Here is a 16380-nt window from a genome sequence, read left to right as displayed (position 1 = left end):
AAATTTCGCTGCCGAAATATATAAAAATTTCCGCGACCGAAAGCCGAATAGAATACCAACCCTAAGTGGCGATAAGATTAGCAGCTTACCTAAACGGGGATAGCATTTTTCCTATACAAACTAAGCGAGAAAATTCGCTTAAAGGAAAATCGTTCTTCCGGCGGTTTGACACCGTTGCCACATTTGATTTTTTAGGTTTCTTTGGTCAAAATGTTGTCATTTACACTTAAATATTAATATGGCATTAAGCAATTTATCAGCTGCTTACGTGCATTTGTACACACAAATGTGAGTATGTGGGTGGTACTGAAATTAAGTTATGTGTTGTAATTTCAACCAAAATCCACCCCTTCGTAATAAATAATGAAACAAAAAACAATTCAAAAAGAGACAAATGCAGCATTTATTTGTAAAAGCAATTAGACTTGGTAGTATTTTCACAGTTGTAAGTTCAATAAGCACAACTCTCCAAAAGCCTTTGTCAACATCTTCCACTTATATCCAAATATTGTTGTTGTAATTGCAAGGTCAAAAGCACTACACATTCTTTCACATACCTTATTATTTCGTACAGATAGATTGAGTTGCATGTTGTGAAAGAGATATTTATTTTTCTTTCGATTATATTTATTTATATTTAAAAAATACATTCTTATTTATGCATCCACAAACACTTTATTTTTTTCCACCCACATCGCTCACACTAACAAACATTTAGTTACAATTTATTATTTACTTTGCGTAAGAAAAAGTTGCACAGCGACTGGAGTTGGGCGTCTTGAAATGCAAATTTTCCCTGGATGAAAACCCACACATTGTGGAGCTCGCTAAGATGTGTGTTGCTCACAGCTATCCCGTGTCAGGACGCGAACACTCATTGCTGCGTAATGTTGCCATATCTTCCAAATTACCTTAAAAAATGTAAGAAAAAACCAAATTTGGTAATAGGAGGATTATCCCCACGACAAATAAATGTTCCGGATAGCTCACACGAACTTTATTTTTTAACGAAAAACCCGCCCTAAATAATAATGCAATTAAAAACTACAATGTCAATTAGAAACTGTTCAGAAATTTGACAGCCTAGTGGGAATTTGCTTCACCAAACCCCCGGGGTAGTATCGTTGTTTTTTGGGCAAGTGACTTAACCTTCTTAATTCATTCATGGATGGTACACTTGGCGAGAGAAAATTGTATTCAGTTGTTTGCTGTACACTACCTGGGTTAATATGTCTTGATCTGTTGTAGCAATTTGCCGATTCCGCCACCTAATAACTTCGTCTTGATTGTGTTCGTTGTGTCGTTGTCGCTAGTAGTAGTGATCTGTTTTCGTAATATCATTGGGACCAGATAACAGCCGTGCCGTACGTACATTCTTGAATTTACTGCTGTTGACCCAAATAAAAAGTCTCGTGAATTATTTTTCCTATAGTCGGTGTGGTGTCGCTATTTCTTTGAAACATTTCCTAATTTTCTTCATTGTGCATATAATTAAAATAAACAATGTCTGCCATCACAAAAGGTTAGTAATATGGTAAAAACAGAAAATTATTAAAGCGATATACATTCTCCACAGAGATTTCTCTACTGCATTTGTACTTTGGACTTGTTGACTTCTGTGTTGTTGATTTTTTCCAACAAACCTGTTTCTGTGTTTTGAATAGGTTATCACATTCACATTGTTTGCCGGTTCAAATGATCTTTGAACAGAGTCTAAGGTCTATTTATGTACATCTTCCAATTACTGGTTCAAATCTCATTGAAATTGGACTGCTTCGTTTTACGAGTTTAAACTTACATTGAAAGATTTTTCGTGCAGAAGAGCCCAAGTTTAGAGATATGCTTAGCATTCGGCACTGTACACCAAAGTGTGTTTGATTGTATAATTCCCTTCTATTTTATAATAAACAAAAAAGGATCTTTCGACTGAACCCTTCGACGAGCAACATGTGGATTCGGAATTTTCGGTGTTGTGATTTCAAATTTTAATTTTTCATGCAAGATTTCATCGCTTGACAAAAGACCACAATACTGCAATAATAATCCAAATAGAAATAGAAGAAAAGGTACCGGGTTCCACTTGCCATATGCAACATTGAAGTATAGGCAATGCGATGTTATGGCAATCAGAAATGGATGTCGTTGTAAAGGTGATTGAAGTTAGAGAGATTTTTTTACTGGGTATCTCACTGGAGGCTGGTCAAAATCGCTTGAATAGTATGCTCGGGGTGAAAAACGCCAGAGGCAAGGAAAACGCTACGAATACACAGAAACGGCAAGAATTGAATTAATTTTGAGCCATTCCCGGCGATTTTTGCAGTAATTAACTTGGTATTTATATGTTGGAAAAACTTACCAAAAAAAGAGGTCAGCCTACCAACCAACCTACCAAGAGAGTAATAATTTACCAATTTTGGTAGGAACCTACCAAAAACGGCAACACTGCCCAGGATGTGGCATTTTTCCGGTTGTTTGATTTCCAGCATGGTCGATCGCTGCGGGAACATGATAGTCATTGGTTATTTGAAAGCTCTCCGAATTTATGGAAGAGATGGAGCCGCCCGGCCTCTATGAGACTCTTCGCTCGCTACCGCTGATTTTCCGCAGCTGCCGTTGCAGATACTCCGTATTAAGCATTTCGCCATCCACAACCTGTGGACGCGCCCTGAAGCTCGCAGGTAAGCTTCGCATGACAGCGAGGACCACCACACAGATCGGATCTCAATGTTCCAACCTGTGTTGTGCTCCCAGGTATCCTGCGCCGGACTATAGCCTGGTGCTTTTGTTTCCTCCTTTTGGTAGAAATGGGTGAATATAATGACGCTATTGTGGATTGTTTGCCGCAATATACCCTACATAACCCGAATCCAACTCTCACACTTCCTCTTCATCGCACGCCCTACAAATGAACACTTGCACCACAGTAGTAACCACACGGTATTAATAGTGAACGTGTTTCGTTTGGTAGAAAAAAATGTTGAGTAGGTTTTTTAACTTATGTTAGAAATTTATTTCTTATGCATAGTGTGATAGTTTATAGGCCTGATGGCTTAGCAACGCATGAAATGAAATACATTAAATGCCATATGGTATGGACGACATCAACGTTTTGTATTGAATAAAACAAAAAAAACAATACCGACATGTTTTGGCAATGTTCCGGCCTTTTTTATAAAGTGCACCGATAATGGGATCATTAAATTAGTCCTAATATTCATATTTTATTTTATTAGGCTTCTATTGCTTTTGATTGGCATTTTGTTCACGTTGAACTGAGTTTTTTTACTTTCACAAGTATACGTTCGTGTGACTCTTTATTTGTTCGATATATTCTCGAATAATTTCATCTTCTATTATATAAAAAATCTACGATATGCCCCGGTCGCCTAGCTGCCCCGTATGGTTCACCCAATACCAAGGTGTAACTGTATCACAATTTTAAGAGCTTTAGCTTAATCCGTAAAGAACGTAACATTTTGAAAGTTTAAGTGTCTCAATTAAAAATAACTCTAGTTGGCAGGTATATACTGTCAAGCTGTGACTGTATCGCAATTTTGTGATCTTGAGCTCAATCCGTAAATAAAGTACCATTTTGTACTTTTAGTACCTAAATATACAAATTTCAAAAAATCTTCTAGTCATTCGGTACATACTGCCAAGATGTACTTGTATCCCAAATTTTAGATCTGTAGCTCAGTCTGTAAAGTAAATAGCATTTTGCACGTTTTAGTTACAAAATGAACGAATATCGTCCGGTCATTGTGCCTAGATGTAACTGTACTCCAAGTTTCTGTAGCTGAGCTGTAGTTCAATCCGTATAGAATGTACGATTTTGTACATTAAGTACCAAAATGTACGAATATCAAAAAATCTTCCTGTCGCCCGGTACACACAACGAAGATGTACCTGTATCCAAAATTCCAGAAGTGTAGCTCAATATGAAAAGAAAGTACCTATTTGTACGGTTTACTACAAAAATGTACGAATATCCAAAAAAAAAGGTTTCGGCGCCAGGTACATACTGCCGAGATGTCCCTGTATCCTAAAATTCAGAGCTGTAGCTCAGTCTGTAAAGAAAGTACTATTATGTGCGTTTTAGTACCAAAATGTACAAATATCAAAAAATCTTCTAGTCGCCCAATACATAATGGCAAAGTGTAACTATTGGGTTGCCTAAAAAGTAATTGCGGATTTTTTAAAAGAAAGTAAATGCATTTTTAATAAAACTTAGAATAAACTTTAATCAAATATACTTTTTTACACTTTTTTCCTAAAGCAAGCTAAAAGTAACAGAGTCACAAGCTGTGAAAAAATTTGTCAACGCCGACTATATGAAAAATCCGCAATTACTTTTTGGGCAACCCAATAAATTCCAAATTGCATAGGTCCAAGCTCAATCCGAAAAGAATGTACCATTTTGTACGTTTTAGTACCAAAATGAACGTATATCAAAAATCTTCTAGTCGCTCGATACATAGTGCCCATATGTAACTGTATCCCAAATTTCAGAGCTGTAGTTCTGTACGTAAAGAAGATACTATTTTGTACGTTTTAGTACCTAAATGTACAATATAAAAAAATCTAGTCACCCGATAATACTGCCAAAATGTACATGTATCCCAAATTTCAGAACTGTAGCTCAGTCTGTAAAGAAAGTGCCATATTATACGGTTTAGTACCAAAATGTTCGCATACCACAGAAATCTTCTAGTCACCTGTTACATACTGCCAAGATATCTGTATTCCAAATTTCAGAGTTGTAGCTCAATCTATAAAGAAGGTACCAAATTGTGCAATTCATTCATTTTTTTAATTAATCAAACATCGCCCACCCGGGCTTTACATTGATAGATTGGAACATATTCAGGTTTTTATAATACAAAAATCAATTACTGCCTTCAAGTATGTTTTCTTCCACTTCTGGTTCGATTTGAGCGTTTCGTACAACTTACCGAAGCCCCTTTATTTCGCAACACAATCATTTAAGCCAAATTTCGAAGTTCTAGCTCTACCCGCTCGCCCTATTCGCAAATATCACCAATTTGTACCTTTTTGGTGCTTTTAAGTAGCTAAATTTCCTAAAGTGCAAAAACTCATTTGGCCTCCCAATTTAGGTTGCCATTGTGTACCTAAGTTCCAAAATTCAAAGCTCTAGTTCAATTAACAAAAAACGTACAAAAAGTACCAATTGCGGTACTAAACGTACTATTTCTCTCACTTCCGGTACGATTTTGGGAAATAATTTTTTCACCAGATCTTATTTTTCGAGACGCTCTTTAATTTAAGCCCAAAATTCCAGCCCTATCCGTTCGAGCTGGGTAAAAAGTCACCATTTCATACTTTTTGATACTTTTTACAATAGTATCTTAATGTATGTATATAACAAAATCCAGTCACTCAATCAGTCAGCCATGCAACTCGTTTTTTATGTACAAGATTAGATGAAAGCTTTGCGCTTTCTTTGTTCCGAGTAGACTCAAAAACGCCTGCAACGATTTTCATGAAATTTTCAGAGTGGTAGAGTTTAGCCCCCGGTGAAAAAAATTGAAAAATTGTATCTAAATAGGGGCTGGTCTGGATCATAGAACCTCGTTTGAAAGATCGGTCTATAAGGCAGCTATATCTATATAGTCTTATCTGGATCATATTTGGGTCGGATGTCGGGAGACTTAAAACAATTCACTATTTTAAATGGCAAAGATATCGTATAATAAGTAAAGCTTTTAGGAACTTCAGAATCATAATCGTCTGATCGGTCTATATGGCAGATATATCTAAATATGGTCCGTTTTAGGTCATATTTTGGTCGGATATCGGGAGGCTAACAACAACTCACTGTTTCTAGTTTCAGCGAAATCGGATAATAAATAAAGCTGTTATGGGCTTCAGACCCTTTATCGGCAGATCGGCTTACATGGCAGCTATATCTAGATATGGTCCGATCTGAACCATATTTGGTTCGGATGTAGGGTAATAAATGCAGGTTTTTTTAAATTTAATTTAAATTGCTCATTTATTAGTCAAAACGTTAGACCATATATGACTAAAACACTACAAAATTAACAGTCCATAGAAGTTTTCTTAAAAATAAATCAGCATCTTAAAAAATAAATCAGGCATTAAATACTACCCAAGTTAATCTTCTATACCAAACAAACATTACCAATAATAATTAACAATTAATACAATAAGAAGTTAACATTACTTTAACATTTAAAATTTAATAAAAATATTCCTAAAAAAACATTTGAGTTTACATAAAATTTTACAATATTACTTTAACAGTTTAACTCGTTTAACAAAAGCTCGTTTAAAAGACGAAAACAGTTGTATGGTAGTCTATTCTTATGTTTATAAATGCAAAGCAAAAAATTTTATAAGATCTATCTAATTATTACGTCGGACTAATAGAAGTTCTATAGCTCAGTACGAAATGTATATATGGGAAAGTTGAAATGTCTAAGGTTCAGAGGCAAAGAATTAAAAAGCCGAGCCACCCTGACATGAAAAGATCGATCTATCGAAGGGCTAAGTGCAGGTATTCTAGGCTGCGGGTTTCTCACAGATCTGCAAAAAGTGAACAGCTCAACTAAAAATTCTGGGTGCTGATTTTTGAATATTTTGTAAAAAACAGCAAAGCACGAATACTTAGAAAATCATTAAAGGAGCAACCTAAATGGCGAACACCAACATGAGACACAAATCTTACTGCTCTATTAAACACGAGACGCAGCTTTCTTATAACTGACCCCACAGTACCACAATAAATCTCAGCGCAATATAAAATTGAGGGCATAACAAGGGCATTTACTAATGCCTTCCTCATTGCCAGTGAAAGACTAAGCTCCATATTATAAATCTTACGCAAAGTGTAATTAACTAAGGTCATTCCACGTACTCAATAACAACATCATTTATGCAGACAACTTCAGGCGAACTAGTTCCAATTCCATAGCACATTACCTTTGTCTTTCTGGATAGATTGTTAACCCGCAACCACTCCATTAAAATAGAGATACTGGACAATCTCATGGCATCCGGTTGTACGCACCGGATTGGCCCGATGGAATCCTCATCGGCAAGGGCTGCCATCTCAGTGTACGTGTTCGTCTTTTTTCGTCATGGGAGAGGCACATCCCGAAGTGCTTTCTCCGCACGCTTCTGGTCCGTGCCGGGATTGAAAAGAACCCCGGACCCTGGTTCTGTTCGATTTGCCGGAACTGCCTTCATCATCGGTCGGTGTTGGTGACGTGTAACCGGCGCATGGAGTGGGTACATTTCCGATTTTGCTCTGGCCTCACTTCACTACGGGAGTATAGTCTTACTGGCTATGTCGCAAGGTGCTGTGCGAACATAGCCAGCAGTGGTTCACAAGCGTCGTCGCCTTCGGCGTCGTCGTCGGACTATGTGACCCCCCGATCTCTCCCGTAGGTCAATTTACACAACGGCAGCATCCCAGCCCTAATATTGCCAGGCCAGTGCCGGGAAGTGTATCGTTCTTGCAGTTAAACTGCAACGGACTTCGTGGCAGGATCGATGAGATCGTGGACTTTATGAGTCGGAAGAGCATATTGGTCGCAGCAATCCAGGAGACAAAGCTGACCAACACCTGCAACTTGCACAGTTGTCACGGTTACAATGTGCTACGTAGGGATCGCTCAAGGAATGGAGGTGGGGGATTGGCCTTCGTAATACACCATTCCGTGCAGTATAGACCTATCCCGCCTGCGCTTGACGCTAGTGATCCCTACATGGAATGCATGGGGATAGCAGTCAGGTCCGGTACTGCCGAGATAGAGCTATACAACGTGTATATACCGCCGGTTGGTAGCTGTGTCCCGGTTCATGGCCAGGCTTACAACCCCGACATAAGTGGGTTGCTATCTGGCCATAATCGTCTGGTTCTAGAGGACTTCAATGCGCATCACACGTCATGGCATTCTGCCCTAGATAACGACCAGCGTGGCATAGCTTTAGCAGAGGAGATTGATAGCTCCACGTTTTGCACGGTAAATGAGGATGCCCCCACTAGGATTACGAAGAGGTGCAGCAGCTCGCCAGACATCTCAATTGCATCCCCTGATCTCCTGAGTGACGTATCCTGGCAAGCCGTCATCTCTTTGGGGTCAGACCACCTCCCCATAATTCTCACCATCGACCGACCACCCGACTTCATAACCTCTGAGCGCCGGACGTTTATCAATTATAAGAAGGCCGATTGGACTGGCTTCAGAGAGTATACCAATCGCCGCTTCAGTGAACTGCCACCCCCCTCTGATGTGCTTGTGGCCGAGAGGAAATTCCGAGACATCATTAACGCAGCAGCCGCTCGCTTTATACCAGCCGGTCGAATACCCCAAGTGCGACCCAATTTCCCGGCGCAAGCAGTGGTACTCGCAGACGAGCGTGATGGGATTCGTGCTATGGACCCCGCTAAACCCAGAATCAGCGAGCTGAATCTGGAAATAAACAGGGTAGTCAACGAACATAAGCGGAATTTGTGGCTGGAACACTTGGAGCAATGTAACTTAGGCACCGGTGTAGGCAAATTGTGGGCCACTGTTAAGTCACTCTCGAACCCCGGTAGACGGGATGACAGGACCTCAGTCACTTTTGGCGAGATAACCGTGACTAATCCGAAGAGATGCGCCAGGTTGTTCAACCGTCAATTTATTGTGCATCCCGAGAGAGACAGGGCAAGGATGAGAGCCCTTCGCCGTATTCGTGGTCTCCGAGCCGATGAACAGCCATCACAATTTACCGTGGGCGAAGTTACGAATGTCATCCGTGGCGCCAAATCTTCTAAGGCGTTGGGCCCCGACGGAATCTCTACATTGATGTTGAAGAATCTGGATTCACCTGGAGTTGAGTACCTTACCACTGTCCTAAACCTGTCATTGAACACTCTTACAGTTCCCGATGTCTGGAAAATGGGCAGAGTGATCCCGCTACTGAAGCCTGGAAAAGACCCGAGTTTGGGGGAATCGTACAGACCGATCTCCCTTCTCTCACCAGTTGCAAAGACGCTTGAGGCATTACTCCTCCCGAGCCTCGTAGGAGAATTTCCATTCATTGAGCATTAACATGGATTTCGGAGACTGCACAGCACAACAACAGCTTTGCATGCCATCACCGCACACATTTTCCGTGGCTTCAATCAGACCAGGCCATGTGATAGGACGGTCCTCGTGGCACTGGACCTATCGAAGGCATTCGACATGGTCAGCCATGCCAAATTATTTTAGGACATCGCCAGCAACACGTCCCTCCAGCCAGGCCTGAAACGATGGGTCGCGAATTATCTGTGTGGCCGTCAGTCATTTGCGGAATTTAGGGATAAGAAGTCGAAACACCGTAGAGTGAAACAGGGAGTTCCCCAAGGTGGGGTGATATCTCCGGCACTGTTTAACCTCTACCTATCCTCCATTCCACCCCCTCCAGATGGCATAGAGATCGTATCATATGCGGACGATTGTACGATCATGGCATCAGGCTCCCCACCCATTGATGATATCTGCGATAGGTTGAACGTCTACCTCAATGAATTTGCCTCATATTTCGCAGCAAGAAATCTGAAGATATCCGCCACCAAATCTTCAGCCACACTGTTTGTGAGGTTCAGCGCTACAAGAGAGAACCTCTAGATCAAGCGGAATATCAAGCGGGTCTAAACAACATTCATGCAGACACGGTAGATGCGGTAATTGGCTACCGGGTGAATGTAGTCCTTGGAGAACGACCGCCACCCATTGCACCCGAAGAAATCGACCTCCCCCAGCAAACCAGAGTGGTTCTGGCTCAATTACGTTCCTACAGATGCAGCCGCCTCAATTCCCACAGAGCTAAGATTGATGCCGACGTGCAAGATTTATGTCCCGATTGTAACCAGGGACCGCACGATACACGTCATCTGTTTAACTGCCCGGCCAGACCCACTCGACTCAGACCCAGATCCCTGTGGACGCACCCCATCTTAGTTGCAGAGTTCCTGGGTCTTGACACTCAACAGAATCAAGCAGACGAAAGATAGAACACAATAAACTGCTACAACAACAACAACAACTGAATAAGTCAGCTTATCTCTGTTGTGCTTCCTTGCCACTCTGTCGTAAGAGGGCGGCACCTTACCATTCTCAGCGACCATCTTCCCCTTCCGTGATGGCTGTGGCCTCAGTTTGGAAATTGCGGGATGGCTTGCTTGGTTTTCCCAGAGTACTTGAAAGCGGGGAGCTCTTTTTCTTCTTCAGCATTTTAGCAGTGTTATGCTCTTCGGGAGATCTGATCCTTTTTCCTGTTTCCGTAGAAGTGCTTGGAATTCCAGTTCTATCCTTTCTAGCATCCTGCATATTCGCCCGATTGCGCCGCCGGTACATACTCCTCTGTTTCCTCGTGCACCGGATCGCTTTCTCAGTCTGCTTGTGAGCTTAGCAAAGACATCGCTCACTTCTGACGTCATCCCGAGGCCCTCATCTCTCGATTCGTCTGCGATGACTGTTTCATTGACACCGTCGCTGTCTGAATCCGAGTTAGAAACATCACCTTTACTTAAAGGCTGGGGACGAACTGTGCATCCCTGTGGTTTATCAGTCTCTTCCTCATTAATTAGTGTGACGACTAGTTGTGCGCTTGAAGCATTACTCTCGACTACAGGTGCCAAGGCCCCCACACCTAAAGGAGAGGAGGAAAATACGCTACGGTCTGACGCCACCACCGCAGATGTTGAATCTTTGGAGTCCATTTCTAGCCTAGTCCAAAAGGCTTTCAAATTTTTTCCTTATAGGAAGTACCTATTCCGAGATACGGATATATTTTTTTTCTTTAAGGAGCGAAATAAGACCACGTCCGCCCCACTCAACGGCTACAATTGTTTATTATATACCTTGTAGCTTGACACAAGCGACTCCCTTCAAAATCCAATTTTTTTATAAATCGCTGCCTACGACCAATACTTCGAATTTTCTGGTCAAATCGTATTTCAAATGAAGAATTGCAAATAAAAACATACACTATCCCTGTGGATGTAGGAATCCGCAAGGAGAGCGAAGGAGGGGACGCCCGAGAAACATATGGATCCGCTGCACAAAAGGAGAGTTGGAATCAAACCATATATCGTGGAATCAAGCTAGGTTTCTTGCCCAAATTTTCTTAGAATTCGTTGTAGATTTCGAAACTGATAACCGCTTTGACCACAAACAAAATTTACCCACCTTAACGTAAACTTATTTATGGTATATATGTATTTTTTTTACCTACAGGAGTATATATTGTTGCTGCTAAGCGCACAGCATTTGGGACCTTTGGTGGAGCTTTCAAAAATATTAATCAAACACAATTACAGACAGCTGCGGCAAAAGCTGCCATTGCTGAATCAGGATTAAGTGCGGACAAAATTGACACCGTTGTTATCGGCCATATCATGACGGTAAGTCTGTATTTTAGTTTTTAAAAACGATGTAAATATTTACAATGTAGATGTTTGTCATGCTTTTAGCCATTTACTTTTTCATTTTAAGTATGCATACATTTTTTTTATAAAAATGTTTATTATTATTAGATACTTGCTGACCCGGGCCCGCTCCGCTGCGCCTTCTTTTACCTTTTATGAAACAAAAGTTTCCTTGGAATAATTGTTTGCGACAATTAAAGAGTTTTTAGTGAAATACCGTGCTACGAATATAGTATATCGCTTGACTAATTGTTTAACAATATAAGTGCCTTTGTCCGAAGCCCATATGATCTTTATTGATCTACGAATTTAAGTTTGGATGTAAGGTGTACTCCATTCTTAAAATACTTCATTTCTGCCCGATATTCTCATGATATCTGATTTAGGGATGTTTTCGGGGGTGAGGTGGTCCCCCACGCACTTGGCCCTGAAAAATATCAGCATCTTGCTCTTCTTTCAAAAACCATTTATTTAAACCCCATATTGTCATTGGTTTAGGGGAGTTTACACAATGAGGCGTCCCCCAAACACATGGCCCAAAATAGGTTATCAAAATCGTTTTCCAATCTTAAATACCACATATTGGCATGGTCGAAAAATTTTTACCCTTTGCGTGGTGTTTTGGGGAAGGGGTGATGCTCTAAATACATGGTCCTAAATTTGGATATCAAATTCGTATTCTACTCCCAAATACCTTTATTTGAGCCCCATTTTGCGATGGTCACTAAACAGTAGCTGCTTGTGGGGTATTTTGGGAAAGGGGTTGATCCCCAGAAAATTGGTCCCGAAAGTGGGTATCAATTCTTGCTCTACCCCCCAATACCTTTCATTTGATCTCCACATTGACATGGTCGGTAAATATGGCCGATTTAGGGGTGTTTTGGGGATTGGGGTGGTCCCCCAAATATATCAGCAACGTGCTCTATTCTCATATATCTATATATCATTTATTTGAACCCCATATTGCATTGGCCTTAAAATTGGATATTTTATTTATTTATTTATTTATTTATTTCATTTCATGCAATGCGAAGCCATCAGGCCTATAAAAAATCACACTATGCATAAGACGTACTTTTTCTAACATAAGTTAAAAAACTACTCAATAAAAAATAAAAAACTCAAAAACTTAGAAAATGGAAAAAAATTTTAACCTATTTAACACTTTATGAATCTAGATAAAACTAAATAACAAATAAAAAACAAATTACTAAAAATCATAAACAGTAACTGATTAAAAAAAATCCTACTCAAAAAAGATCAACGTAATAAATTAAAAAAATGATTAAAGCATAATAAAAAAAGTAATACTTAAACCAAAATATACAAAAAAAAAATCACAATAATACTTTTGGCTTTGAAAACAATTATCAAGAATTATAAACAAAAAAGCTTGAAGAAAAAAAATAATTAAAAAAGATCACTTAACAAAAAAAAGAATTAAACAAAATGGAAAAAAATAAGTAATACTAAAATCAAAAAATAAATAAATTACCAATAATACGCACGATAAAAACATTCCGTTAAAGTTGTTGACAATTTGACACAAAAATTAAAAGCGCTGAAAGTGTAGACGAAGACGATTTGATAAAGATCTTGTTGAAAAACTGAAATTCTTTAAATCCGTAGGCAAGGAGTTGTACAAACGTGCAACCCTTACAAAAAAAGTACTACTCAAAAATTTATCTACCCTCGGAAGAACCAACTGATTAGTTCTGGTAGAATGACAAAAATTAAATTCATTAACAAGAAAAATTCATTAACAAATTCGTTTTCAAATCTCATTTAAACTCCTTATTACAAGTCAGCAAATATGTCCGGTTTGGGGTATTGGCCCTAAAAACTATAAATATTTAGTTCCACTCTCTTTACGACCCAAATTATCTTGGTGAGCAAATTTGGGGGTTGTTATAGTGTTGGGACGTCCCCTAGACAGTTGGTCCCTAATGTTGATATCAGATACGTGGTCTACTCCCAAATACATTTAACCCTCCTTGAGCCTTATATTTCCATAGTCGGCAAACGTGACCGGCTTAGGGGGGTGTTTTGGGGGATGGGCGGCCACTCAGTGAGTTGGCCTTGAAAATATATATCGGATTCGCGTTCAACTCTAAAAACCCGCTAATTTGAGCCTCATATTGCAAAAGTCAGCAAATACTTACTATTTGGGTGGTGTTGTGGGGATGGGGTGGCCCCATAGACACTTTCCGCAAATATTGATATCAGATTTGTGCTTTACTCCCAAAGGCCTTTCATTTGAGCCCCATATGGCAATGGCCGTAAATTTGTCCCCTTTGGGGGATGTTTTTGGGGAGAGGCGGCCCCCCAACACTTGGTCCCATATTTGGATATCAGATTCAAATTCTACACTCAAATATCTTTTATCTAAGCCCAGATTCGTATTCTACTCGCAAATACCTTTCATTTGAGTCCCATATTGCCATGGTCGGTAAATATGTCCGATTTAGGAGTGTTTTGGGGGTTGGGGTGGTCCCCCTAGCACTTGATTCGACAATTGGATATCAGATTCGTTTTCTTATCCTAAATACCTTTAATTTGAGTCCCATATTATCGTGATTGGTCGAAATATATGTTTAGTAGGTTTTAGGGTGGGGCGGACCCCCTAGGTACCACATCCGAAACTTGGATACCAAATTTTTATTTTTAGGGTACCATATGAGAGCACACAAAATTTCGCGTAAATCGCACCACCCATCTCCGAGATCTGGCATTTCTGAAACATAGGATAAGGGGGAGGGTCCGCACCCCTTTCGGATATCAAAAAATGTAGTACCCTATTTTCACCATGGGATCATTATGCACCATCTGTGAAAATTTCAAGAAAATCGGTTCAGCCGTTTCTGAGTCTATAAGGAACACACAAACAAACAAACAAACACAAATTGATTTTTATATATAAGATTGTATTCAGTTAGTATTAATTTCGAACAGGGACCCGACGATGGAACTTTTACCGAGGACCTGCCTTATTTGTCATAAAAATTTGAATTATATATATCTCCCAAACAGGGGAAATGAGGTACTAATTAGGGTGCGATGCTAACTCTCACCACATTGCGTGGGGTAGTACCAACATTAATAAGCGGCGCCAAGCCCTGGCAGAATTCTTAAATAACGACCTAATGATACTTAATATTAGTCCCGTCATGGGATAATTATGAGCATCACACAGGCTGGAACTTAAGCTCCACTCTGTGTGATTTTCTTCATTATCACGAGAAGCTTAGCGGGAAGCTACCGAATGCGTCCCCAGGTTGCGGAAAGCGGAATGCCTCATAATAAGATTAGGGAGGAGGTTTAAGATGTGACAATATGGAAAATTCGCATAATCTGATCGACGAGGTTCAGGGTTGGAGGGTCTCAAAGGAGCACTCTTTCTCAGACCATTGCTACATCAGGCTTAGAATAGCACGGCCAGCGCCGAATCCGATAAGCTTCCGTAATAAGTTGGAAACCAACTGGACGAAATTCGGAAGACTAATCAGAAGAAGACTTGGGCAAGATAGTTTAGATTGTCCAAGCATAGAAGATAATGTCATCATGTTTACGACTGCAATAGTGGGATCTTTCGAAGAGAGTTGTCCTCTTCAGGAAAGGAAATTATCCCAAGAAATCATGGTTTTTCTGGGGAGATTTGCAATGTTGGGAAAGTGTTCCGCAGACTTTACAAAAGAGTACGTTATAACAAGCGGAGATTTAGTGGGATTTGCACTACACATGGTTAAAAAAAAAAAAAAAAAAAACAATAATATTACTGTAGCGCCAAAGCATGTCTCCTTTTAAGTCCATTTAAGTCACTTGCACTTGATGGAATACGGCGTTACTACAGAAAGAGGCTGATTATCTGGTGACCCATCTGGCCACTATTTTCACATCGGACCTAGGACTTGCATATACTCCGAAAGCCTGACAGGAGGCAAAGGTGGAATTTATACCCAAGCCCGGCAAGGCAAGTTATGCGACACCAAAGTCCTACAGACCTATAAGCCTAACGTCCTTTCTACTCAAAACCATGGAACGTGTTGTGGATACCATGATAAACAGTAGAACATCCAGCGAACTATTCAAATACCCCTAAAATTGTGGAATAAAGATGAAATTGAGTTTTAATAATAGAAGAATTCATTTAATTTTTGTTTTTGTAATGAACTTCTAGGATATTCCAAACAGACTGAATTGAAAAATATTTGACAAGAATACTAAAGTATAGCGATTTTGTGCAAATATCTGTCAATGGTTTGCTATTGGCTTGATTTCATTTATTCGTTTTTCAAATAAATCGCGGACAAAGTGATTTTTGATATTAATATGATTTGCTCGTTTCATTTTCAAAGCCATGAATATTAATCCGTTGTTGTCTTCGTATATAATTGCTGGTTCATTCTTGATAACTTGTAGATCTTGAAGTAATCCTCTGATCCATACTGCATCTGAGGCTGCTGAACCGAGAGCAATGTATTCCGCCTCGCTGGAACATGCTGCAACGGTCTGTTGTTTTTTACTAGACCACCACACAGTTCAGCCAAATTCATTGAAAATATACACGCTGACAGATTTAATTTCATTTATGTCGATAACCCAGTCAGTATCGGTGTACCTTGTTAACGTGTCGCCCTCAATTGGTTCATAAACAAGTTTTCAGTTCAAAGATCCATTTAAAAATCGTAGAACCCTTTTTAGAGCTATCCAATGTACTTCATATGACTGTAGTTGAAAACTTCCAAGATAACCAGCATTATATCATATATCGGGTCTCACGCAAAGCATAATGTATATCAAACTTCCCAGTAGTTCTTTGTAAGATTCGTTAATTTTTGAGTTTTCTGTTTTTCTTCATTGCATGCCCTTGTCTGTCGTCGTCGGCGTTTCCACAGGATTACACACTTGCATTGAAAACTACTGTAGTACATTTT

General features: G+C 39.8%; 1 protein-coding gene and 1 long non-coding RNA gene across 2 annotated transcripts in view; one reads left to right on the top strand and one right to left on the bottom strand.

Annotated features, from left to right (window-relative positions):
• Window positions 1-1312: 1312 nt before the first annotated feature.
• The window catches only part of LOC106081153 (3-ketoacyl-CoA thiolase, mitochondrial), a 28377-nt gene continuing 13309 nt past the window's right edge, over window positions 1313-16380 (top strand). Inside the window, exons 1-2 of the mRNA XM_013242935.2 lie at window positions 1313-1522; window positions 11256-11422. Of these exons, the coding sequence (XP_013098389.1) occupies window positions 1504-1522; window positions 11256-11422 (186 nt within the window). The 5' untranslated portion in view covers window positions 1313-1503. The remainder of the gene's footprint in view (window positions 1523-11255; window positions 11423-16380) is intronic.
• On the bottom strand, window positions 1340-3002 carry LOC106081154 (uncharacterized). The gene is made up of 2 exons (XR_001220323.2): window positions 2357-3002; window positions 1340-2256 (listed from the first exon to the last, which is right to left on the bottom strand). It is a non-coding gene; the product is annotated as an uncharacterized LOC106081154 (long non-coding RNA).

The sequence above is a fragment of the Stomoxys calcitrans genome, chromosome 3, assembly GCF_963082655.1.
Source record: "Stomoxys calcitrans chromosome 3, idStoCalc2.1, whole genome shotgun sequence".
NCBI classification, from domain to species: Eukaryota; Metazoa; Arthropoda; class Insecta; order Diptera; family Muscidae; genus Stomoxys; species Stomoxys calcitrans.
The sequence above is the reverse complement of the archived record's forward strand: the minus strand, read 5'-3'. Positions and strand labels throughout refer to the sequence as shown.